Here is a 25,684-nt window from a genome sequence, read left to right on the forward strand (position 1 = left end):
AACTTTGTCAACAGAATATATCAGGATATCATCTAGGTATACCACTACAAAACGGCCGATAAGATTTGAAAATACCACATTGATAAAATTCTGAAACACTGCGGGTGCATTGGTGAGACCAAAAGGCATTACTAGATTATTTTCAAACAACCCCTCAGATGTAAGGAAAGCAGTTTTCCATTCGTCCCCTTCTCGCATTCTTATTAAGTTGTAAGCCCCTCTCAGATCCAGTTTAGAAAACCATTTGGAATCGGAGAGCTGGTTACAGAGATCAGGAATCAACGGTAGGGGACATGTGTTCCTGACAGTAATTTTATTTAGTTCACAAAAGTCGAGGCAGGGACGTAGGCCGCCATCTTTTTTCTTAACAAAGAAAAATCCCGCTGCAACCGGGGAAACCGAGGGTCTTATGTGCCCCTTACGGCGACTTTCAGAAATGTACTGTTTCATAGCTAGGCGCTCGGGGCCTGACAGATTGAACAGGCGAGCTTTGGGCAATTTGGCTCCAGGAATCAGATCGATGGCACAATCAAATGGCCTATGAGGGGGTAACGCCTCGGCCTCGCTCTCAGAAAACATGTCCTCAAAGTCTTTCAGGCACTCCGGAATACCTTTCAGACTATTAGAGGACACAGAGACAGGTTTTGCTATTTTCATACAACAAATTGATTTATGGTAACAATCAGCACACTTGGACCCCCACTTAACAATCTCCCCAGATTCCCAATCACTGGGTTATGGCACCGAAGCCACGGCATGCCCAGCACCAGTCCTGCTGGTAATTTGTCCATGACAAAACATTCAATTTCTTCCACATGGGAAGAACCGATTTTCAACATAAATTTTTCAGAGACCGAAATTATCGCAGTCCGGGTAAGAGGAGATGAGTCGATAGCCACGACTTTAAGTGGTGTGGAAAGCCTGACTGTCCCTATCTGATATTGGGAAACAACCTCAGAGTTGACCAGGTTGAGTGATGAATCACTGTCCAGCAGTGCTGTAGAACAAAAACGGACATTGTCTATCAACAGTTCAACCCTTAGCAAAACTTTAGAACATGAGGAAGAAAGTACCTGAAGGTCTGGGCGGCCTCCTCGATCACTATCCAGACCTAGTTGTTTCCCGTTGCCTTGGAGGACGATGGGCATGAGGGACAATCCTTTTTCCAATGACCAGACTCCCCGCAATAAAAACAGAGCTGCTCCTCACGATGGCATTTCCTCTCCTTCTCTTTGACCGAAGTGGAGCCGATCTCCATGGGTTCATGAGCAGCACCGGTCTCCTTGCTGCCAGAGAATAGGGATGTCTCGGAATGCATGACACCCCTAGCCCGCAGTCTGCGGTCCATACGCACGGCCTGAGTAATGGCATCCTCCAAGGTGTCAGGTGGAGAATGGAGGGCCAGAGCATCTTGGAGGTGTTCGGACAGGCCTCTGTGGAATAAGACCCGAAGGGCGGCATCATTCCATGAGACCTCCGCAGCCCAGCGTTGGAACTCCGCATAAAACCACTCAGCCGAGCGCTTACCCTAACGTACACTCATGACCATATCTTCAGCCACACGTGCTCTGTCAGGCTCATCATATATGCGGCCCATGGCATCAAAGAAGGCATCCACTGTCATTCTCTCGGGGGCGACGAGAGACAGAGAGAAAGCCCAAGCTTGGGGGGCCCCCCCAGCAGAGAAATAATAACCCCCACCCTCTGGAACTCGTCCCCAGAGGAACGGGGCCTCAAAGAAAAAAAACCTAAACTCCTTATCCCCTGAAAAGTGGTCGGGCAGTTTGACCGGAGACTTCGGGGATCCCACACATACGTCCCTATTGCCGGGACCAGGAGACCCTGCCGTCATGGCCCCCTGTACGGTGTCTACCAACTGCTGTTGTGTATGGGCCATCGTGCGCTGTCCTACATTGAGATTTTGGAACATTTGGATTAGATGTTTAACCTGATCGGCCAAAGCCTGCAGGGGATCCATAGTGCTAATTTGCTCAGAAAATATACACAACTTCCCCAACTCAAAAAATGTGCGGTCGCTTATAATATCAGGATCCTGTCAGCGCCGGCGGACTGCCGCGGCTGAACAGAGTAACTCACGCAGACTACGGGAGGGCCCGGGGTCCGATGCTGCAGGGAAAGTTCAGATAACAGGACCTGCGACACTGAAAGTAGTTTAGCAGTACAAGGACCTACGATCATGTGACCACAGGGGCGTGGCTTAGCGTCCTGCTGCAGGATAGGGTTCTATTACAGGAATCCTGGAACAAAGGCTAGGAAAACTCAGGTCAGACAAACGGGGGTCATACACGGGGAGGACAGCGCGGTACCAGAGGGACAAGCAGAGAATAGTCAAAACGTAAGCAATGAATCATACACAGAGATAGCAACGCAGTACAAGGGAGGCAGTCAAGAAAGTAGTCAGGACCAAGGCAAAAGAGTCATACAAGGGAATAGCAGAGCAGTACAAACGGAACAGGGACAGAACCGGATCAAAATCAAGCAAGCACAAAGTATCAAAGTCACAAAGCACACCTGGGTCACACACTTGGCCAAGGGTCTGAGTATAAGCGACGAGGGATGAGCCCACAATGAGGCTATAAAAAGCCTCCCAGAATCTCAGAGTGAGGCTGTCCACATTAACCTCTGCACTACCTAATCCCACTGTCAGGGTCCTGACAGCGCCGGCGTACAGCCTCCGCTAAGCAGGGACTCACCCGCACCGTAGGGACCCCTGGGGACAAGAACAGCCGGAAAATAAAGATGCACAGGATCTGAATGTAGAAGTTTAGCAAGCCGGCACAGGACCTACGGTCATGACTGCAAGGGGGCGGGGCTTAGTGTCCTGCTTTCAAAGGAGGTAGAAAACTCAGAGTCGGGCAAAGCGGGGGTCATGCACAGTACAGGCAAGCAAGGTACAGGAGGGATAAACAGATGGGAGGTCAGACAAAGCCAAAGGTCATACACAAGATATCAGTAAAGTACCAGGGATGAGACAGAACGGATAGTCAGGGCCAAGCAGAGATCAAAACTAAACAGACGCAGAAGGTACCAGGCAGAATCCAAAGCAATATCCAGAGAACAGACAGAGTCATACACAGAGAATCATGCAACCAGAACACAGCACTAACACACTCAGGGGTCACCACACAATGCCAAGGGCGAAAGTATAACTGAAGGGGGATGGCAGCTTCCTGAGGCTATAAGAAGCCTCCCCAGAACCAATGAGAGGCCACCATAATAGGTCCCAGGTGTGTAGGTGAGAGTCTGCACTGAGATCAGAACATTAACCCCAGCAGTGCCGGTCACCCAGCACTGGTATCATGACAGTACCCCCCTCAACGGGGGGCCTCTGGACCCCCAGGCTTGCCCGGGTATCTAGCATGGAAAGCCTGAACCAGACGTTCCGCATGCATCAACCGGGCTGGCACCCAGGACCTGTCCTCTGGCCCATACCCCTTCCAATGAACTAGGTACTGTACTGACCACCGTACCAAGCTAGAATCTACGATGTGACCAATCTCGTATTCCACATGTCCCTCAACCGAAACCGGAGGAGCAGCGTACTCGGATTCTCCCCGAACTGCTTCAAACGGTTTCAGTAGAGATCTATGGAAGACGTTAGGGATCTTGAAAGAGGGTGGAAGGCACAGCCTGTACGCTACTGGGTTGATTTTTTCCACAATCTTGCATGGGCCAATGAATTTGGGGGCCAACTTGGCTGACGGAATCTTTAACTTAATGTTTCGCGTGGAGAGCCAAACTTTCTCTCCAACCTGAAACATGGGACCAGGTGTTCGTTTCCTATCCACGAAAAACTTATACCTGCCTTGAGACCTAGATATATGCCGCTGGACTTCTACCCATGTATCTTTTAACCGCTGAACAGAGTCCTCAGCCCCGGGGCACCCTGAATCCAGACTAGAAAACTCACCAAAATGAGGACTGAACCCATAGTTGATCAAGAAAGGGGACATACCAGTGGAAAAGCCAAACTTTACATGCCACAAATGCAAGCTTGTGTCCCTGTTGGAGGAAAAGTTGCAAGATCCGAAGAGAGGTTAGCTACGTTGAAGATCATTAAGGAAGGTGAAGAGTTCTTGGACAGAGCAGAATTATCTCTTCATGTTACAGAAAGAGAAGAAATTCCAAGTGCACCTGAAGAAACAGAGGAATGGAGACATGTGACCCAGAGAAGCAGGATCAGGAGGATCAGGAGGCAGTCAGCACCCATAATGCTCAGAAACCAGTACCAGGCTCTCACGCAGGAAAACGATGAAGAAATACATCAGGATAAGACTTTGCCAACAAACAGCAACCTTGTACGCCTTCAGAGTCCTCCTGGATGGAGAAAGAAAAATGTTGTGAAGAAGAAACGGAGAGTGGTGGTCATGGGGGATTCCCTGTTGAGAGGAACAGAGGCCGCTGTCTGCAGACCGGATATAACTTCAAGAGAAATGTGCTGTCTTCCAGGTGCAAAAATTAAAGATGTGTCTGACAGGATATCAGGACTCTTCAGACCTACAGATGACTACCCATTCCTGCTACTACATGTGGGGACAAATGACACCGCAAGAAATGACCTGGAAACCATCTGCAGAGACTTTGAAGACTTAGGCAAGAAAGTGAAAGAACTGGGAGCGCAGGTGGTCTTCTCTTCCATCCTCCCAGTGGATGGCCATGGAACAAGGAGGTGGAATAAGATTCTGCAGGTGAACAACTGGCTACGTCGATGGTGCCGTCAGCAACGATTTGGATTTCTGGATCACGGAGTGAATTACTTATATGATGGACTACTTGCTAGAGATGGGGTGCACCTTACGAAGACTGGAAAGCATGTATTTGGAAGTCGCCTCGCTACACTTGTAAGGAGAGCTTTAAACTAAAACAACATGGGAAGGGAAGCAAAAGACCAGAAAAAGCCATACACCTGACAAATGCTATTGAGAACTCTGCTATTAGAAGTGGAAAGGAAGAACAAAGACAAAAGAATCTAATTAATAAAAATATTGGAGAAAGAGAAACAAATCACAAACTAAAATGTTTCTATACTAATGCACAAAGCATGGGCAACAAACAAGGAGAATTGGAACTACTAACACAGGAAAAGAAATATGATGTCATTGGAATCACTGAAACTTGGTGGGACAATACACATGATTGGAATACAAGACTAGAAGGATACAACTTATTTGCAAGAAACAGACTTGATAAACGAGGAGGGGGTGTCGCATTGTATGTTAAAAACGCGTATATCTGCACAGAGATTGAAGCTTCAGAGACTGGGAGTTCTGTGGAAACTGTTTGGGTAAGAATACAAGGACAGAACAATGGAAAGGACACCATTGTAGGCATTTACTACAGGCCGCCTGTGCAAGCTGAAGATATGGATGAACTCTTTATGCATCAAATGGCCAAGTTCTCCAAAAAAATATGACATAGTTGTCATGGGAGATTTCAACTATCCAGACATTTGTTGGGAATCTCTCTCAGGCAAAACTAACAGGTCAAGGAAATTCTTATCCTCTCTTGCTGACAACTTTATCTTCCAAAAGGTAGGGGAGAAAACAAGGGGAACTGCTACCTTGGATCTAATCCTTATAAACAGGGAGGAAATGGTTGAGGAGGTAAAAGTGGCTGGGACCCTAGGAGGTAGCGACCATGCTATATTAGAATTTTGGATAACTAGAGGCGGAAGACCTGTGAAGACTCAGACGTCAAGGTTAGATTTCAGAAAGGCAGATTTTCAGGGATTCAGAAAGAGAATTGGAGGGATCCAATGGCTGGATATCCTTAAAGACAAAAATGTCCAGGAAGGATGGGAAATCTTGAAAAATGAAATTCTCAAAGCACAGTTGTTAACAATTCCGAAAAGAGGGAAGAATAGGAAGCATTTAAGGAAACCAGGATGGATGAACACAGAACTTAAGCACATGCTAAAAAGGAAGAAAAAAATGTTTACAAAATGGAAAGAGGGAGGCATATCTAAAGAAGAATATAATGCTGTCTGCAGAACCTAGAGGGCACAAATCAGATTATCTAAAGCTGAAAATGAATTGAGGCTTGCAAGAGATGTCAAAAGCAATAATAAAGGATTTTGGGGATATGTCAAAAGTAAAAGAAAAGTCAAAGATGCTATAGGATTTTTACAGGATGAAAATGATGAAATGGTAAGACAGGATGTTGAGAAGGCTGAACTTTTAAATTCCTATTTTGCATCTGTTTTCTCTCAGAAAGGAAATGTAACATCAACTGTTCTTCACTGTCCTATTAAGGGAATAGAAGAATCCAGGATATCTATAAACAGAAAGATAGTGAGGAAACACTTAGCTAACCTAAATGAATTCAAGTCTCCAGGTCCAGATGAATTACACCCCAGAGTACTGAAGGAGATAGCAGAAGAAATTTTTGAACCCCTCTCCATAATCTTTGAAAATTCTTGGAGAACAGGAGAAGTGCCAGAAGACTGGAGAAGAGCAAATGTTGTTCCTATCTTCAAAAAGGGGAAGAAGGTGGACCCAGGCAACTATAGGCCGGTGAGTCTGACTTCTATACCAGGAAAGATCTTTGAACAAATTATTAAACAACATGTATGTCAATACCTGGATAAGAATGAAGTGATTAAACAGAGTCAGCATGGGTTTGTAACTAATAAGTCATGTCAGACTAACTTAATTTCCTTCTATGACGGTATCACTGATTAGGTGGATCAAGGAAATGCTGTAGATATAGTATATCTTGACTTCAGCAAAGCATTTGACAAAGTATCTCATACAATCCTTATTGAAAAAATGACTAAGTATGGAATGGACAAGGCAACTGTTAGGTGGATTCATAACTGGCTTAGTGATCGGACCCAAAGAGTGGTCGTAAATGGCTGCACATCCAGTTGGAAGAATGTTTCAAGTGGGGTACCACAGGGCTCTGTCCTGGGCCCTGTATTGTTCAACATCTTTATCAACGATTTAGATGAAGGAATTGAGGGTAAACTAATTAAATTTGCTGATGACACAAAGCTAGGAGGGATAGCTAATACTAGAGAAGAGAGAGAGAGGATTCAAAAAGATTTAAATAAACTGGAGAAGTGGGCAGCAACTAACAGAATGGTTTTTAACAGGGAGAAATGCAAAGTACTACATCTGGGCAATAAAAATGAAAAAAGCATATACAGAATGGGAGGAATAGGGCTAAGTGACAGCACATATGAAAAAGACTTGGGTATACTAATAGATCACAGACTGAATATGAGTCAACAGTGTGATGCAGCAGCAAAAAAGGCAAATGCAATTCTAAGATGTATTAACAGAAGCATACAGTCTAGATCACGTGAAGTCATTATTTCCCTCTACTCCTCTTTGGTCAGACCTCATCTGGAATATTGTGTCCAGTTTTGGGCACCACATTTTAAAAAAGACATCAACAAACTGGAGCAAGTTCAGAAAAGAGCGACCAGAATGGTGACCGGTCTGCAAACCCTGTCTTATGAGGAAAGGTTGCAGGATTTGGGAATGTTTAGTTTGCAAAAGAGAAGACTGAGAGGAGACTTAATAGCTGTCTACAAATATCTAAAGGGCTGTCACATTGTAGAAGGATCAACTTTATTCTCATTTGCACAAGGAAAGACTAGAAGCAATGGGATGAAACTGAATGGGAGGAGACACAGATTAGATATTAGAAAAAACTTTTTGACAGTTAGAGTGATCAATGAGTGGAACAGGCTGCCACGAGAAGTGGTGAGTTCTCCTTCAATGGAAGTCTTCAAACAGAGGCTGGACAGACATCTGACTGGGATGATTTAGGGAATCCTGCTTTGAGCAGGGGGTTGGACCAGAGGTCCCTTCCAACTCTACAATTCTATTCTATGACTATTGAAGGCAAATTCAGCCAACGGCAGTATATCACACCAGTCATTCTGTCTAGCAGAAGTCAGACATCTGAGGATCTGTTCCAGAGACTGATTAGTGCGTTCCGTCTGACCATAACTCTCAGGGTGGTATGCAGACGAAAAGGACAGAGATATCCCTAATTTTTTGCAGAAAGCACGCCAAAACTTAGCCACCAACTGCACACCACGATCAGACTCCACATTCAGGGGTACCCCATGCAAGTGGACCACATGCTGCACTAACAATCTGGATAAGGTCTCCACAGAAGGTAATGCGGACAGGGGTACAAAATGAGCCTGCTTTGAAAATCTGTCCACCACTACCCATACCACCATATTACCCCTGGAAGAGGGAAGATTGGTAATAAAATCCATGGACAGATGGGTCCACGGTCTTTTGGCAACTTCCAAGGGCATCAGCTCCCCCGCCAGCCGGCTATGGGAGCTTCTAGAACGAGCGCAGACCCCACCACCAGAAATGAATTTCTTTATATCAGAACCAAGAGTAGGCCACCAGAAGATCCTAGCCACAGCCAGTCGCGTGGCTGATATACCAGGGTGAGCACACAACTTGGATTCGTGGAACTCTTGCAAGAGTTTAAGGTGAAGTTGCTCTGGGACAAACAACTTGCCCCCTGGCTTGGCCGCAGGAGCCAGCGACTGGGCCCCCTCAATTTCCCTTTCCAATTCAGACGAGATCCCTGCTAACACCACCCCAGGGTGCAGGATGGAGAAAGGTGGCTCAGGGGCAGACACAGGGTGAAAACTACGAGATAAGGCGTCAGCCTTGACATTCTTTGACCCTGGACGGAATGTAATAGTAAACTGGAAACGAGAAAAAAAAAGTGACCAACGGGCTTGTCTGGGCATTAATCTTTTAGCAGTCTCAATGTATGACAAATTTTTGTGATCAGTGATCATAGTAACCGGGTGACTGGCCCCCTCCAAAAAGTGCCTCCATTCCTCAAACGCCAACTTGACCGCAAGAAGCTCTCTACTGCCTACATGATAATTTCTTTCAGCAGCAGAGAACTTCCTGGAAAAGAAAGCACATGGCCTGAGGTTGGTTAGAATGGCATAATACTGCCCCCACCTCGGAGGCATCCACCTCCACCACAAATGGTTTGGAAGGATCTGGCTGTACCAAGACAGGAGCAGACATAAAACATTTTTTCAGCGTCGCAAAGGCCTCTTTTGCAAGTGAGGACCAATTTCTCACATCCGCACCTTTGCATGTTAGATCCGTGAGAGGTTTGACCACTTGTGAAAACCCCTGGATAAATTTGCGGTAATAATTGGCGAACCCCAAGAAGCGCTGAAGACCCTTAAGATATCGGGGTTGCACCCAATCCGCAATGGCCTGCACCTTCTTGGGGTCCGTGCGAAAACCCTCACCAGATACAATTAATCCCAAAAAAGACAATTCTTGCACACAGAATACACATTTCTCCAATTTGGCATACAGATGATTTTCTCTCAGTCTTTGGAGAACAGTTCGTACATGTTCCAAATGAGAATGCTTGTCGGAGGAGTATATCAAAATATCATCTAGGTAGATAACGACAAAACGACCAATGACATCCGAGAATACCACGTGGATGAAATTCTGAAATATGGCGGGGGCATTGGTAAGACCAAACGGCATGACTAAATTTTCAAACAGTCCCTCGGTTGTGAGGAATGCGGTTTTCCATTCATCCCCCTCTCGGACCCTTATCAAATGATATGTCCCCCGAAGATCCAGTTTAGAAAATCACTTTGCCCCTGATAGTTGATTACACAAATCGGGAATCAACGGAAGGGGGTACGTATTCCGTACCGTAATCTGATTAAGCTCCCGAAAATCGAGACAGGGACGTAACCCGCCATCTTTTTTCTTTACAAAAAAGAAACCTGCCGCCACAGGTGAGACTGAAGGACGTATGTGTCCTTTGCGCAGACTTTCAGCAATGTACTCCTTCATAGCCAAGCGCTCAGGACCGGACAAATTAAACAGACGGGCTTTAGGTAATTTAGCCCCCGGGACCAGCTCAATAGCGCAGTCAAAGGGTCTATGTGGCCTCGCTTTCGGAGAATAGATCTTCGAAGTCCTTCAGGCATTCCGGAATACCTTCCAGCTCGACAGCTGATACAGACACAGATTTAACAGGTTCAACCAGCAGTGCGGATTTATCACATAACTTAAAATCATTAAACCCCCATTGAACAATCTCCCCCGTTTTCCAGTTAATAACTGGGTTATGGCGTTGTAACCAGTGCATGCCCAACACCAACCCTGCAGGTAGATTGTCCAGAACAAAACAACTTAGGTTTTCCACATGAGTAGCGCCCACTCTGAGCGAAAACAAGTCAGACATAAAGAGAATTCCCTCCTTAGTGAGGGGAGAGGAGTCAATGGCCATCACCTTGATCGGAACCTTGAGCCTAACTGTCCCTATCTTGCAGTGTGTGACCAATTGGGAGTCAATGAGGTTAATCGATGATCCGCAGTCCACGAAGGCTGTAAAGGAAAAAGAACTACAGCCCACAAACAGTTCCACATGCAGTAACACTTTAGAAAACGAGGAAAAGGGTACCTGAGGGTCTGAGTAGTCTGCCCGTTGACTACCCAGACCTAGTCATTTCCCGCCGACCGGGTTGAAGACGGGCAATCAGGACACTCCCTTTTCCAATGTCCCCTTTTACCGCAGTAAAAGCATAACTGCTTGTCCTTCCGGCGTTTCCTCTCCGTATCCTTCAGGGAGAGGGCGCCTACATCCATGAGCTCAGGGGCAGTCTCTTTTCCACTGGGGAACAATGGAGTTTCCACCTGCAACACCCCTCTGGCCCGCAGCCTGCGGTCCATCTGGACGGCCTGGGTCATGGCGTCCTCGAGAGAGTTAGGTGGGGGATGTAACGCCAAGGCATCCTGCAGCTGCTCGGACAAGCCTCTGCGAAAGAGTCCTCGGAGTGCGGCGTCGTTCCAAGAGACCTCTGCGGCCCAGCGGCGGAATTCAGTACAAAACCACTCAGCTGAGTGTTTCCCGACAGACGCTCATCACCATGTCCTCTGCCAATCGCACTCGGTCAGGCTCATCATAAATGTGCCCGAGGGCCTCAAAGAATGCATTCACAGACAGTCTCTCAGAGGCAGTGGGAGGAAGGGAGAAAGCCCAAGCATGTGGGGACCCTCTTAACAGAGACATAATGACCCCAAACTTCTGACTTTCGTCCCCAGAGGAACGTGGTCTGAAATTAAAAAAAAGTTTGCACCCCTCCATGAAGACCCTGAACTCCTTTTTGTTTCCAGAAAAAAAAATCAGGCAGTTTAACAGGTGGTTCTGGGGACACCAAAACAACATCACTCGCCCCAGCCCCCAGAGACCCAGTAGCTAGAGCTCCCCGCACTGTCTCAGAAACCTGCTGCTGAGAACGAGCCAGAGCTTGCTGCTCCAGAGATAAACCCTGAAACATCCGACTCAGACTTTTCATCTGGTCAGCCAGAGACTGTATGGGATCCATAACTCTCTGCATAACAAACCCCCAAAAAACTTAACGGTCAGTTATAATATCAGGGTCCTGACAGCGCCGGCGTACAGCCTCCGCTAAGCAGGGACTCACCCGCACCGTAGGGACCCCTGGGGACAAGAACAGCCGGAAAATAAAGATGCACAGGACCTGAATGTAGAAGTTTAGCAAGCCGGCACAGGACCTACGGTCATGTGACTGCAAGGGGGCGGGGCTTAGTGTCCTGCTTTCAAAGAAGGTAGAAAACTCAGAGTTGGGCAAAGCGGGGGTCATGCACAGTACAGGCAAGCAAGGTACAGGAGGGATAAACAGACGGGAGGTAAGACAAAGCCAAAGGTCATACACAAGATATCAGTAAAGTACCAGGGATGAGACAGAACGGATAGTCAGGGCCAAGCAGAGATCAAAACCAAACAGACGCAGAAGGTACAAGGCAGAATACAAAGCAATATCCAGAGAACAGACCGAGTCATACACAGAGAATCATGCAACCAGAACACTGCACTAACACACTCAGGGGTCACCACACAATGCCAAGGGCGAAAGTATAACAGACGGGGGATGGGAGCTTCCTGAGGCTATAAGAAGCCTCCCCAGAACCAATGAGAGGCCACCATAATAGGTCCCAGGTGTGTAGGTGAGAGTCTGCACTGAGATCAGAACATTAACCCCAGCAGTGCCGGTCACCCAGCACTGGTATCATGACACCCACAAGCTGAGCAAACCATGACACAACCTCTCTGGTTTTCTGTGGCTTAGCTTGGTCTTGCTTTCCTCCTCGGTGACCCAATCATAACATCTGCCCTTATTCACACATTGAGGTCAACTCTGACACATGGTAAGGTTTTCAATATTAGACAGCATAGGACGCTCCCGATCAGGGTCACCTTGTCGACGGTGGGATGGCTTTTATGCTATTTTTGATCAAAAACAGTATTACTAAGAACCCTGTGTTATTTACTGTACATGCACTTTTACTTTTTACTTATTTAGTTACAGCAGAGTTTATGTTTATTTTGCTTCTTGTAGGTTTTGTAAGCTTTATGGCCAAAGTGAACATGCGTTTATGTGCTGCATAAACACCAATTTAAACCAAGCTAAACTTTTATTTTTTTCTCCCATCAGCTGCCGCTATTAACAGAGAAAGCAGGAGCAGCTGATGGGAGTATTCATGGTCTCCTGTAATAAAGAACAGGATACCTTAGCCCTCACTTGCACTGCACCTATCCCTCATTTGGGAATTGGTAAGTGCAGACACTGGTCCCATCGCTGCACTAATATAACACCAAGGAAAGATAACAGACAAGACAAACAACACTTAGCTTTCTCTGCTGCAATGCACCGAACAGCAGAGTAAGGCACCAGATCAGCATTCAGCTGAAGCACCACTGCACTCATCCAGCTCCTGTCTTCACCACGGTTGGTATCCAAAAGGAAGTGTATCACCAACAGTTAGCTGAAGCATAAGGCGACCTTTTAAAGGAAGGTGGGAGTGGTCACCAGCTGCATCAGCAAATTGACCAGCCATGTAATTACACCAGCGGCCACCGGGGGGGGGGGACTGATATTAACCCCTGATGGCCTGAAATGAAAAAAGGTTTAATATGAGAATGCAGATCTGACACAGATCCAAAAATGGATGGTGACAACCAGCCCCCCAGCTGTCTGCTTAAGGCTGGTTGTCAAAACTGGGAAGGAGCCCACCTCATTTTTTTAAATTATTTATTTAAATAACTAAAAAACTCTATTCTTGATAACTAACGTTGAAAGCTGAAGGTTGCAGCCCCCAGCTCTCAGTTTTGCCTGGTTGGTTATCAAAAGCTTACAAAAAATATATACAAAAAGGGTTGAGCATAAACCGACTTACTGAAAAAAAACCCTATTAAAATGTAACTTTTACTAAGTACCTGCACCGTGCAGCCTCATGAATTGGACAACGTTCCACTGCCAGACCGCTATGACCGCAATGAGTCTCTCCTGATGAACCCACAGAGGGGGAAACGCGTTGAGAGTGGGCAGACTCCATCTGAGTGATCATACTATCGTGTACTTATGGGCTTATACTATGTAGCAACTGATGGTCACAGATAAGTATAAAATTTGGCTTTTGATGTGTGGGTTCACATTTATGCATAGATGGGCTTCTGTATATCTGCCTAAGGTATCGATAGTGGTGTTTAGCCACTGACTGTCTGTATATATATTCAACAGTATGTGAACCTGCTATCCTATGCGATCCATCTTTGGTGTCTGCGGATTTTTTTGAGGGTATACTGCTGTAGTCTGGAGTTCAGGATCAAGGCTTTAGTTCATCTTTATGCGTGTATGTCAGCAGATATGTTGGTATCATTACCCTTGCACGCAAAAATGGCATCACTGTAGCAACATAATGGATCAATAGACATACAGTGGGGCAAAAAAGTATTTAGTCAGTCAGCAATAGTGCAAGTTCCACCACTTAAAAAGATGAGAGGCGTCTGTAATTTACATCATAGGTAGACCTCAACTATGGGAGACAAACTGAGAAAAAAAAATCCAGAAAATCACATTGTCTGTTTTTTTTTCATTTTATTTGCATATTATGGTGGAAAATAAGTATTTGGTCAGAAACAAAATTTCATCTCAATACTTTGTGATATATCCTTTGTTGGCAATGACAGAGGTCAAACGTTTTCTGTAAGTCTTCACAAGGTTGCCACACACTGTTGTTGGTATGTTGGCCCATTCCTCCATGCAGATCTCCTCTAGAGCAGTGATGTTTTTGGCTTTTCGCTTGGCAACACGGACTTTCAACTCCCTCCAAAGGTTTTCTATAGGGTTGAGATCTGGAGACTGGCTAGGCCACTCCAGGACCTTGAAATGCTTCTTACGAAGCCACTCCTTCGTTGCCCTGGCGGTGTGCTTTGGATCATTGTCATGTTGAAAGACCCAGCCACGTTTCATCATCAATGCCCTTGCTGATGGAAGGAGGTTTGCACTCAAAATCTCACGATACATGGCCCCATTCATTCTTTCATGTACCCGGATCAGTCGTCCTGGCCCCTTTGCAGAGAAACAGCCCCAAAGCATGATGTTTCCACCACCATGCTTTACAGTAGGTATGGTGTTTGATGGATGCAACTCAGTATTCATTTTCCTCCAAACACGACAAGTTGTGTTTCTACCAAACAGTTCCAGTTTGGTTTCATCAGACCATAGGACATTCTCCCAAAACTCCTCTGGATCATCCAAATGCTCTCTAGCAAACTTCAGACGGGCCCGGACATGTACAGGCTTAAGCAGTGGGACACGTCTGGCACTGCAGGATCTGAGTCCATGGTGGCGTAGTGTGTTACTTATGGTAGGCCTTGTTACATTGGTCCCAGCTCTCTGCAGTTCATTCACTAGGTCCCCCCGCGTGGTTCTGGGATTTTTGCTCACCGTTCTTGTGATCATTCTGACCCCACGGGGTGGGATTTTGCGTGGAGCACCAGATCGAGGGAGATTATCAGTGGTCTTGTATGTCTTCCATTTTCTAATTATTGCTCCCACAGTTGATTTCTTCACTCCAAGCTGGTTGGCTATTGCAGATTCAGTCTTCCCAGCCTGGTGCAGGGCTACAATTTTGTTTCTGGTGTCCTTTGACAGCTCTTTGGTCTTCACCATAGTGGAGTTTGGAGTCAGACTGTTTGAGGGTGTGCACAGGTGTCTTTTTATACTGATAACAAGTTTAAACAGGTGCCATTACTACAGGTAATGAGTGGAGGAAAGAGGAGACTCTTAAAGAAGAAGTTACAGGTCTGTGAGAGCCAGAAATCTTGATTGCTTGTTTCTGACCAAATACTTATTTTCCACCATAATATGCAAATAAAATGAAAAAAAAACAGACAATGTGATTTTCTGGATTTTTTTTTCTCAGTTTGTCTCCCATAGTTGAGGTCTACCTATGATGTAAATTACAGACGCCTCTCATCTTTTTAAGTGGTGGAACTTGCACTATTGCTGACTGACTAAATACTCTTTTGCCCCACTGTATTTGCTGTGACTAATCATATATTGCATATCTATTTTAGTGGATTTTTCTTTTTGGGTAGGGACTTTTAGGTTGTATCATACAATTTATCTAATACTTATCTGTTATGATTGAGTCACCGTAGGAGGCAAAAATAGAAATGCTAGCTAAGTCCAGAAAACCAGAGAAGTTGGCAGCTATCGGATTGCAGACCCCTGAACCTATCAACACAACTAGCAGTAGCCGTGGGGGGCTCCTACGATGCCCTAGGCCCCTCGATCACAGCCGGAGGACTACATAGTCTAAAGACAGAAAGGGAAATCTAAACTGCCCCAGAGCAGACCCCAAAGCAAAAGGCAGCCCCCCACATATAATGACGGTGAAGCAAGAAGAAAGAACAAAACACAGACAGAAAGATAGACTGAGCAAAGATGGGGCCCACGCTAGCTTAGATAGGAAAGGACAGGAAGGCTGCTGTCTGCAATCCGTGAAAAACCCTATGAAAATAAGAGCTAACCAACTGACAGTAAAAAAGGCCCTGAAGACGCTAGGCTTCAAAAAAGCTATGTCAGTACTCAGGAATATTCTGAAGACAGAGCAACAGGCAAAAGGAGATTCAGCTCTCCCCAGCAGGGAATGGCAGAATCCAGAAAAGCAAGGAAAACAAAACACTAATGCAAAAAGGCAAAGCAGAAATCTTAGCTTTAGATGAGCAGGAATCAGACTGGTTTCCTAGAAGTCCACAGAGAAATCACCCGCAGGCCAGAAGGGCGTCGGCAGCCTTATATCCAGTTATTAACTCCACTCAGCCAGTCATCATCATCAGCCCCAGGCGTTTGACAATCAGGCTCACTACCTTTCTTCACCAGAAGAGGGAGTTCCTCGGGCCTCAGTAGTGAAGGGGAAAATGAACTCACAACAGTACCTCCCCCTTGAGGAGGGGTCACCGAACCCTCAACCACGCCACCAGGGCGATCAGGGTGAGCCCGATGAAAGGCACGCACCAATCTTTTGGCATGAATATCAGAGGCAGAGACCCAGGAATTATCCTCCTGACCATAACCCTTCCACTTAACCAAATACTGGAGTCTCCGTCTAGCCAGACGGGAATCCTGTACTTTCTCTACCTCATATTCCATGTTACCTTCAACCAATACAGGGTCTGGAGGTGCAACCCCCGGAACAACAGGTTCAACAAACCTCTTCAACAAAGATTTATGGAACACATTATGGATTTTAAATGTGACAGGAAGAGCCAAACGAAAAGAGACCGGATTAATAATCTCCAAAATCTTGTAAGGTCCAATAAATCTAGGCTTAAACTTAGGAGAAGCCACCTTCATAGCAATATTTTTTGATGATAACCACACCATATCACCAACCTTAAATTGGGGACCAATGGTCCTATGTCGGTTGGAAAACCGCTGGGCCTTTTCCTGGGAGAGAGAGAACTTATCCACCACTTGGTCCCAGATCTGGTGCATTCTCTCCACCACAGTGTCAACCCCTGGGCAGGCAGAGGGCTCCACCTGCCCTGAAGAAAATCGAGGATGAAACCCAAAGTTACAAAAAAAAGGAGACATCAAAGTGGCAGAACTAGCTCTATTATTTAAAGCAAATTCGGCCAAGGGCAAAAATGAAACCCAATCATCCTGATCAGCAGAAATAAAACATCTCAAATATGACTCCAAGGTCTGGTTTGTTCTCTCTGTCTGCCCATTGGTCTGAGGGTGAAAAGCAGAGGAGAAGGACAACTGAATTCCCAGCTTGGAACAGAAAGTTCTCCAAAATCTAGACACAAACTGGACTCCTCTGTCAGATACAATGTTCTCAGGAATCCTGTGCAAGCGAACCACCTGTTGTAAAAACAGGGGCACCAATTCAGAGGAAGACGGCAACTTAGGGAGTGGTACAAGATGAACCATCTTAGAGAACCTATCACAAATCACCCAAATAACAGTCATCCTTTGAGAGACAGGCATATCAGAGATGAAATCCATTGAAATATGGGTCCATGGCCTCTTGGGGACAGGCAAAGGCATCAACAACCCACTAGAGAGAGAACACGATTTAGACCGGGAGCACGTCCCACAGGACTGCACAAAATTCCTGACATCACGAGACAAGGAGGGCCACCAAAAAGACCGATTCACCAGATCTCTAGTACCAAAAATACCTGGATGACCAGCCAAAGCAGAGCAATGAACTTCAGACATCACTCTCTTCTTCCACTGGTCAGGAACATACAACTTTCCACTGGGACAACGCTCAGGTTTGTCCTCCTGAAACTCTTCCAGAGCACGTCTCAAATCGGGCGAGATGGCAGAAAGAACTACCCCTTCGCCTAAGATGGTAGCAGGCTTGGTCACCACAGGAGAATCAGCAAAGAAGCTCCTAGAGAGGGCGTCAGCCTTGACATTCTTAGTTCCAGGAAGAAAAGAAACCACAAAATCAAAACGTGTAAAAAACAAGGCACACCTAGCCTGTCTAGGGTTCAAGCGCTTAGCCGACTCTAGGTAAATCAAATTCTTGTGGTCAGTGAGGACCACAACTTGATGCTTAGCTCCCTCCAACCAATGTCTCCACTCCTCAAATGCCCATTTCATGGCTAACAGTTCCCGATTCCCCACGTCATAGTTACGTTCAGATGGAGAGAACTTTCTGGAAAAGAAGGCACAGGGATTCATTTTAGATGTTACAGGATCCTTTTAGGACAAAACAGCTCCTGCACCAATCTCAGAAGCATCCACCTCTACCTGGAACGGAAGTGAGACATCAGGTTGCCGCAAAACCGGGGCGGAGGTGAATCTTCGCTTCAGCTCCTGAAAGGAAGAAACAGCCTCCGGAGACCAATTTAACACATCAGCACCCTTTTTAGTCAAATCAGTCAATGGCTTGGCAATACTAGAAAATTTTGCTATAAATTTCCGATAAAAATTAGCAAAACCCAAAAACTTCTGGAGGGCCTTCAAAGAAGTGGGCTGAACCCAATCGTAAATGGCCTGTACCTTGGCCGGGTCCATTTCAGTAGTTGACGGGGACAAAATAAATCCCAAAAAAGAAATCCTCTGTACTCCAAAAAGGCATTTAGATCCTTTGACATACAGGGAATTCTCCCTCAAGATCCGGAACACAGTCCGAATATGTTCCACATGAGAATCCCAATCCTTGGAGAAGATCAAAATATCATCCAGATAGATAATCAAAAATTTATCGACAAAATCTCGGAAAATATCGTTCATGAAGCACTGGAAGACAGAAGGGGCATTAGTGAGCCCAAAAGGCATCACCAGGTACTCAAAATGTCCCTCCGGAGTATTAAACGCCGTCTTCCATTCATCCCCATGCTTAATGCGAATAAGATTATACGCCCCCCTGAGGTCAAGCTTGGTAAACCAGCAAGCACCTTTAACTCTGGAGAATAGATCAGAAATCAGGGGTAACGGATACTGATATTTAACAGTAATTTTGTTGAGGGCACGATAATCAATACAAGGTCTTAATGATCCATCCTTTTTGGCTACAAAAAAAAAACCGGCACCTAAGGGTGACGAGGATGGTCTAATATGACCCTTCTCCAATGCCTCCTTAATATACTGTAGGATCGCATAGCCTCGTGCTCGGGTACAGATAAATTGAAGAGCCGACCCTTGGGAAATTTACACCCCGGGCTCAGTTCAATTGCACAGTCATAACTCCTATGAGGAGGCAGAGACGCAGACTCATTCTCACTAAATACATCATAAAAGTCCGCCAAATAATCAGGAACATCATGCGACTGAGGAGAGGTGGAAAACACCGGAGCCTCACTAAAGGCACACCGACAGCCCCAACTCACCACAGACACAGATTTCCAATCCAAAACTGGATTATGAATTTGTAACCAGGGAAACCCCAGAACAATAGTATCATGCAGATTATGCAACACCAAAAATCTGCAATTTTCTTGATGGTCTGGGGCGACCCGCATTACCACCTGGGTCCAAAACTGAGGTTTATTTTTAGCCAAAGGAGTAGCATCAATCCCCCTCAAAGGGATAGGCGTCTGCAGAGGTGTCATCGGAAATCCACAACGTTTAGCAAAATCCAAGTCCATTAGGTTTAGGGCTGCTCCCGAATCTACAAAAGCCTTGGCGGAAAATGTGGACAGGGAGCAGATCAGAGTAATAGCCAGAAGAAACTTAGGATGAACACCACCAACAGAAAACGTGTATGCAAAGCGTTTCTCTCATTTAGGACAGACAGAAATAATATGAGAGGCATCTCCACAGAAAAAACACAACTTATTACGCCTTCTGAACTCCTGACGCTGCTCTCTGGAAAAAACTCTATCACATTGCATAGGTTCAGACATTTGTTCAACAGGTGGCAACACCTCTCATGCAGCTTTGCGTTCGCGCAAACGCCGATCAACCTGAATGGCTAATGACATAGAATCGTCAAGACCAGAGGGAACAGGAAATCCCACCATAGTATCTTTTACAGCTTCTGACAACCCCTTCCGAAAGAGAGCAGCCAAGGCATTATCATTCTAGGTAGTAAGTACTGCCCACTTTCGGAATTTTTGACAGCACAATTCTGCAGAATCACGACCCTGGTTCAATGCCAGCAGGGTCTTTTCAGCCTGATCAATGGCATTAGGTTCGTCATACAACAACCCCAAGGCCTGAAAAAATGCGTTCACATTAGTCAGAGTAGGATCATCTGGTTTCAAAGAAATCGCCCAATCCTGGGGATCGCCACGCAGCAAAGAGATGACAATTTTAACCTGCTGCGCGGAGCTCCCTGACGAGTTAGGCTTCAAGGCAAAAAATAATTTACAATTATTTTTGAAATTCAAAAATTTAGACCGATCCCCAAAAAATACATCAGGTGTAGGAATCTTTGGTTCAGCAGCATGTGAATGAGCAAGGTAGGCGGAAATTCCCCGCACTTCCGCAGCGAGCTGCTCCACACGATCAGACAATTGCTTTATCTCCATTGAGAGAAAAAAAAATTCCCCCTACGGCCTCAGAGATATAGAGGAAAAAATATACACATTTTTTTTTTTTTTTTTTACAATTCTTTCCTGCTATTGAGTACCCTAGAATCTGCGGTATGGCGGGTGATTCTGTTATGATTGAGTCACCGTAGGAGGCAAAAATAGAAATGCTAGCTAAGTCCAGAAAACCAGAGAAGTTGGCAGCTATCGGATTGCAGACCCCTGAACCTATCAACACAACTAGCAGTAGCCGTGGGGGGCTCCTACGATGCCCTAGGCCCCTCGATCACAGCCGGAGGACTACATAGCCTAAAGACAGAAAGGGAAATCTAAACTGCCCCAGAGCAGACCCCAAAGCAAAAGGCAGCCCCCCACATATAATGACGGTGAAGCAAGAAGAAAGAACAAAACACAGACAGAAAGATAGACTGAGCAAAGATGGGGCCCACGCTAGCTTAGATAGGAAAGGACAGGAAGGCTGCTGTCTGCAATCCGTGAAAAACCCTATGAAAATAAGAGCCAACCAACTGACAGTAAAAAAGGCCCTGAAGACGCTAGGCTTCAAAAAAGCTATGTCAGTACTCAGGAATATTCTGAAGACAGAGCAACAGGCAAAAGGAGATTCAGCTCTCCCCAGCAGGGAATGGCAGAATCCAGAAAAGCAAGGAAAACAAAACACTAATGCAAAAAGGCAAAGCAGAAATCTTAGCTTTAGATGAGCAGGAATCAGACTGGTTTCCTAGAAGTCCACAGAGAAATCACCCGCAGGCCAGAAGGGCGTCGGCAGCCTTATATCCAGTCATTAACTCCACTCAGCCAGTCATCATCATCAGCCCCAGGTGTTTGACAATCAGGCTCACTACCTTTCTTCACCAGAAGAGGGAGTTCCTCGGGCCTCAGTATTGAAGGGGAAAATGAACTCACAACACTTATCTAATGTGAGTGGTGTGAAGCAACTTAGGCTGCATGGACCCTTTACTCTTTCTGAACACCTATATCTGATTGTATAAAATACTCTATTGCATCCATGAAGATCTCATAAACAAATGGATACAGGCCACGTGGCTCTATTTTTTCCGATCTTATGTCTTATAGGGAGATATAGGAAAGTAGGGACAGCCGATGCACGAGCGGGGGCGCCATTCTCGTATTTCTTAGGGTGCCAACCTCCGCACCTAGGCGGGTGTTCAGTTAGGTCAAGCTATCTATAGGGCCAGATCACTCTTTTCCACACACTGGCTGAGTGTAATTGTAATTAGTGTGCAGCACTACATATCAATCTTGTACATTTTGTTTTTGTCCCTCCCCTTTTCATTTTTCTTTTTTTGAGGCTCTTATGGGCTGTTCTTGCAGGAATTTTTTCCTGTTGCAGTTTGTTACATCTGGCCAGATACATTTAACTGGCTTTTTGACTGGGTAGATCAGTTTCGTCTGCAAGTTATCATTCATTCTCTAGTAATGCTGGAAGCCCAGTTAGCCCATGGAGTTGGGGATATTTGTATCAAAAATCAGGATTAAGGTTTTTTTATAAGGTACTTAATAAAAGTTACATTTTAATAGGGTTTTTTTTTCAGTAAGTCTGGCTGGTTATCAAAAATATAGGGGAATATTTAGAACGCAGGCGCCAGCTGATGAATACTCCCATCAGCCGCTCCTGCTCTTGCTGTTATTAGTGGCAGCAGGCGTAGGCTGATGAGAGCAGTAGTCCCATCAGCTGACACCAGTGGCTGGAGGTAAATTTTATACCTCCTGTGGCTGTATGATTTTACCGCTGATTAGAGCTGGTGTTTCTCACACTGTCACAGAGATGACAGCGTGGGAAACACCAGATGTTCGGGCTGCCAAACCAGAACAATAACATGGACTTCACGGAGAGGTCTGTGTTCGGGGTACGTGCAGGACACTAGGTGTTTGGCACGGACCCCAAACTTTACCGGTCAGGTTCACTCAATCCCTAGTGCCAGCCCGTTTTCAGTGGCACCATAACTACAGTGAGAGATCACGTCTGCACAATGCAGAAATTAAAGTGCTTACCATACCTTCTATGTTACAAGACAGGAACCTTCCACATGTACATGTTTTGAGAATATCTAGCACCAACTTTTTTAATTTCTTCAACTACTTCTGTGTAAGCTAATAATATACTAAGCAAGACTGTAAGGTGAAAAGCATTTTCCAATTGCATGAATGATATCCCATTACAGGGAACAACTTGCGCTTTTTCAAATTTATAAATGATGAAAAGATCAATTAAAATGCAATCAGTTGTTTCTATTTTTCACTGAATGTGTGAAATAATGCACACATGAAAATGTGTTAGTTACAATAGGCATAAAGACTGCGGTGCATGACTCTCTTTTCCAGCTGAACCGCTGCAAATTGCTTCTTCCGTGGAAGATTTACCAACTTTCTTTAGTTTGGAAATGAGTCTTCAAGACATTACAATTTGTAAATCTATTGCAAGCTAAAATATGACACAAAGGAGATAAATAGTTAATGTGAATCTGTCAGCAGGTTTTTCTAAATAATCTGAGGACAGCATGAGGTAGGGGTTAAAACACTGATATGATGCGTCACTTATCAGGCTGCATGCAGTTATTTATGTATATTACTAGGATGTTATCAGTGCTGTAAGTAGCCGGCAAATGCTAAGTCGCTCGACCACGCCGCCTCCGGTGATAAGCAGCTTAGTGTCAATAGAATGTGTACATACAGAAATGGGTGTGGGCGGGGTTAGCTTTCTCAGCTCTGCTTCATGCTGCATCTACGAACTCTGATTGGGTCACAACTGCTGCATCCACTAAATTAAGTGGTACATCGTTGGATTCAGGGTCTCTTTCCCTACATCATACTGCTCTCAGATAAGGTATAGTAGCAAAAACCTGACAGATTCACTTTAATAAAATGAGCATTACTTATCCATTCATGAAACTCAGCAAGTATTGGACAATACATTTTCATTCTTTTTCTTAGGTGGTTGAAAAGTGTACAAATCTTGGTGCAGCTTCGGCCTATTACATCCCTGGAAGTATGGACAGTATGACTTTTGCTAAGAGTGTGGTACATGAAGCAGAACGATTATTTGGTAAGAGCCAATAAATCTAGATAATAAGTGATATGTCTGTATTCAGCTCCTCTAGAGTTGCTCATTCTGCTGAAGTTGTCCAGATCTTTTATTAATCGGGTGATTATGCCAACGACACTTATAACAGATTCTAATCTGAGTTTGATTAGGGTGTCAGCAAAGTATGATCCGACTCACTTGGATGAAAGCACAGTAGCACACAGTGAGGAACAGATGGAGAACAAAATTTCTCCATCTTCTCCATTGTATGAATCAGCAGACATCTGAGTGCAGTTCGATGTTTTCCACCCACCCCTAGAACTGAATGGATAGGTGTCTTCTGATTTCAAAGTGAAATCACAGCATTCAGCGTTTTTTTGGTTTTTTTCACTGACAGATTCTGGCAGTGGAAAAAATCAGTTATCAGAACTGCCCCATTGAATAACATTGGTTTGATTTATACGCTCGTGTGACCCTGGCCCATGGGACCTTCATGTGTATCGAAAATGAGGTCCTGATGCATGCCACAGTCAGTGGACAGGTTGTCAGAACTGCCATTCATTTATATAAGAATTCTGACTACCCCTCTGCTGACAGCAGCTGACTATGTGGCCTCATTCTCAAGATAAATGCAGATTTCATTATTGGGACCTTATCTGATATACTGTATATTCATTGCATAATCTGGCGGTAATAAGATGAGAATATTCATTTAAATTGTGTGTTTAAGGTTTTGTTCATGCTATGTTTCTTGCTCAGGCATGATTCAGTGAAGTACAAAATATTTGGTGTGAACAGAAGAACTTTATCTGACACACAAATTACTTTTGTGTTTCAAATCTGAGTAATGTTCAAGGCAGACCTGAAACTAAGACGTCAGAGGGGTTTCGCCGTACTTAATAATTATTACATGTTTGGATAATAAGCCAGTAACTGTTATAAATGCTCATCATAATGCATAAATGATACCCATAATCGCCAATATCAGAAATGAATATATCCAGGGATCACTTATTAACCAATTTCTCAAAATTATGCTGCTCTTTTCTTGTAAACAGGAGGACTGGACATGCTAATCCTGAACCATATTGGTTACACCTACTTTAATTTCTTTGATGGCAATGTGGATCATATACGGGAACTTCTGGAAATTAATTTTCTGAGCTATGCAACAATGACAGTCGAAGCTCTGCCAATGTTAAAAGCAAGTGGTGGCAACGTTGTAGTAGTCTCTTCATTTGCAGGTAATTAAGCTTTCACAATGCTTTAAATAGAGATACAGTGGCTTGTGAAAGTATTCACCCACTTGGCTTTTTACCTATCTTTTTACATTACAAGCTGTGTTTAAATATTTTTGCAATCCGTTTTGTGTGTGATCTATCAGCACTAGATAGCCTAAGTTGGTGAAGTGAGAAAACTATAGGAAAAATTTAAATATATGGGATAAAATGACTAAAAATTGGCCTGAGCATATGTATTCACCCTTTTTATGTTGAAGCCCCTAATAATTTCTAGTGAAAGCAATTCCCTTCATAAGTCACATGCTTAGTGACAGGAAGTCCACCTATGTGCAATCTATGTAAGTGTCACCTGGTCTGTCAGTATATGCACACCTTTTCTGAAAGGCCACAGAGGCTGCAATAACATTAAAGGGAATCTATCACCCTTTTTTTTGGACAATCAGCTGCCGGCATTGACATCAGGGGCTTATCTACAGCATTCTGTAATGCTGTAGATAAGCCCCCGATATAACCTGAAAGATAAGAAAAACAAGTTAGATTATACTCACCGGAGGGGGCGGTCCGGTCCGATGGGTGTCGCGGTCCGGTCCAACGCCTCCCATCTTCATACGATGCCGTTCTCTTCTTCCCTTCCTGTAGAAGATCCGGCGCAGGCGCACTGCTCTGCCCTGTTGAGGGCAGAACAGAATACTGCAGTTCGCAGGCTCCAGACCTCTCCCGACGCCTGCGCACTGCGGGACTCTGCTCTGCCCTCAACAGGGCAGAGCAGGCGCCGGAGCTACTACAGGAAGGGAAGAAGAGGACAGCATCGTATGAAGATGCTATTTGACAAAACTGGTAACAAGTTCCCTGGGCACCACTAAACAAACAACACCACAAAGACCAAGGAGATCTTCAAACAAGTCAGGGGCAAAGTTGTCGAGTTGTAAAAAAAAATCCCAATCTCTGATGATCTCCCAGAGCACCATCAAATCTATTATCATCAAATGGAAAGAACATGGTATGCAAACATCTTAAG

At 45.0% G+C, this 25,684-nt stretch overlaps 1 protein-coding gene across 1 annotated transcript in view; it reads left to right on the plus strand.

Moving 5' to 3' along the window:
- Positions 1 to 25,684, plus strand: part of HSD11B1 (hydroxysteroid 11-beta dehydrogenase 1) — a 51,412-nt gene that overhangs the window by 20,334 nt on the left and 5,394 nt on the right. The window contains exons 3-4 of the mRNA XM_073587137.1: positions 23,335 to 23,446; positions 24,484 to 24,669. Of these exons, the coding sequence (XP_073443238.1) occupies positions 23,335 to 23,446; positions 24,484 to 24,669 (298 nt within the window). The remainder of the gene's footprint in view (positions 1 to 23,334; positions 23,447 to 24,483; positions 24,670 to 25,684) is intronic.

The sequence above is a fragment of the Dendrobates tinctorius genome, unplaced genomic scaffold (genome assembly GCF_039654945.1).
Source record: "Dendrobates tinctorius isolate UK_male_01 unplaced genomic scaffold, ASM3965494v1 ptg000098l, whole genome shotgun sequence".
Lineage (NCBI taxonomy): Eukaryota > Metazoa > Chordata > Amphibia > Anura > Dendrobatidae > Dendrobates > Dendrobates tinctorius.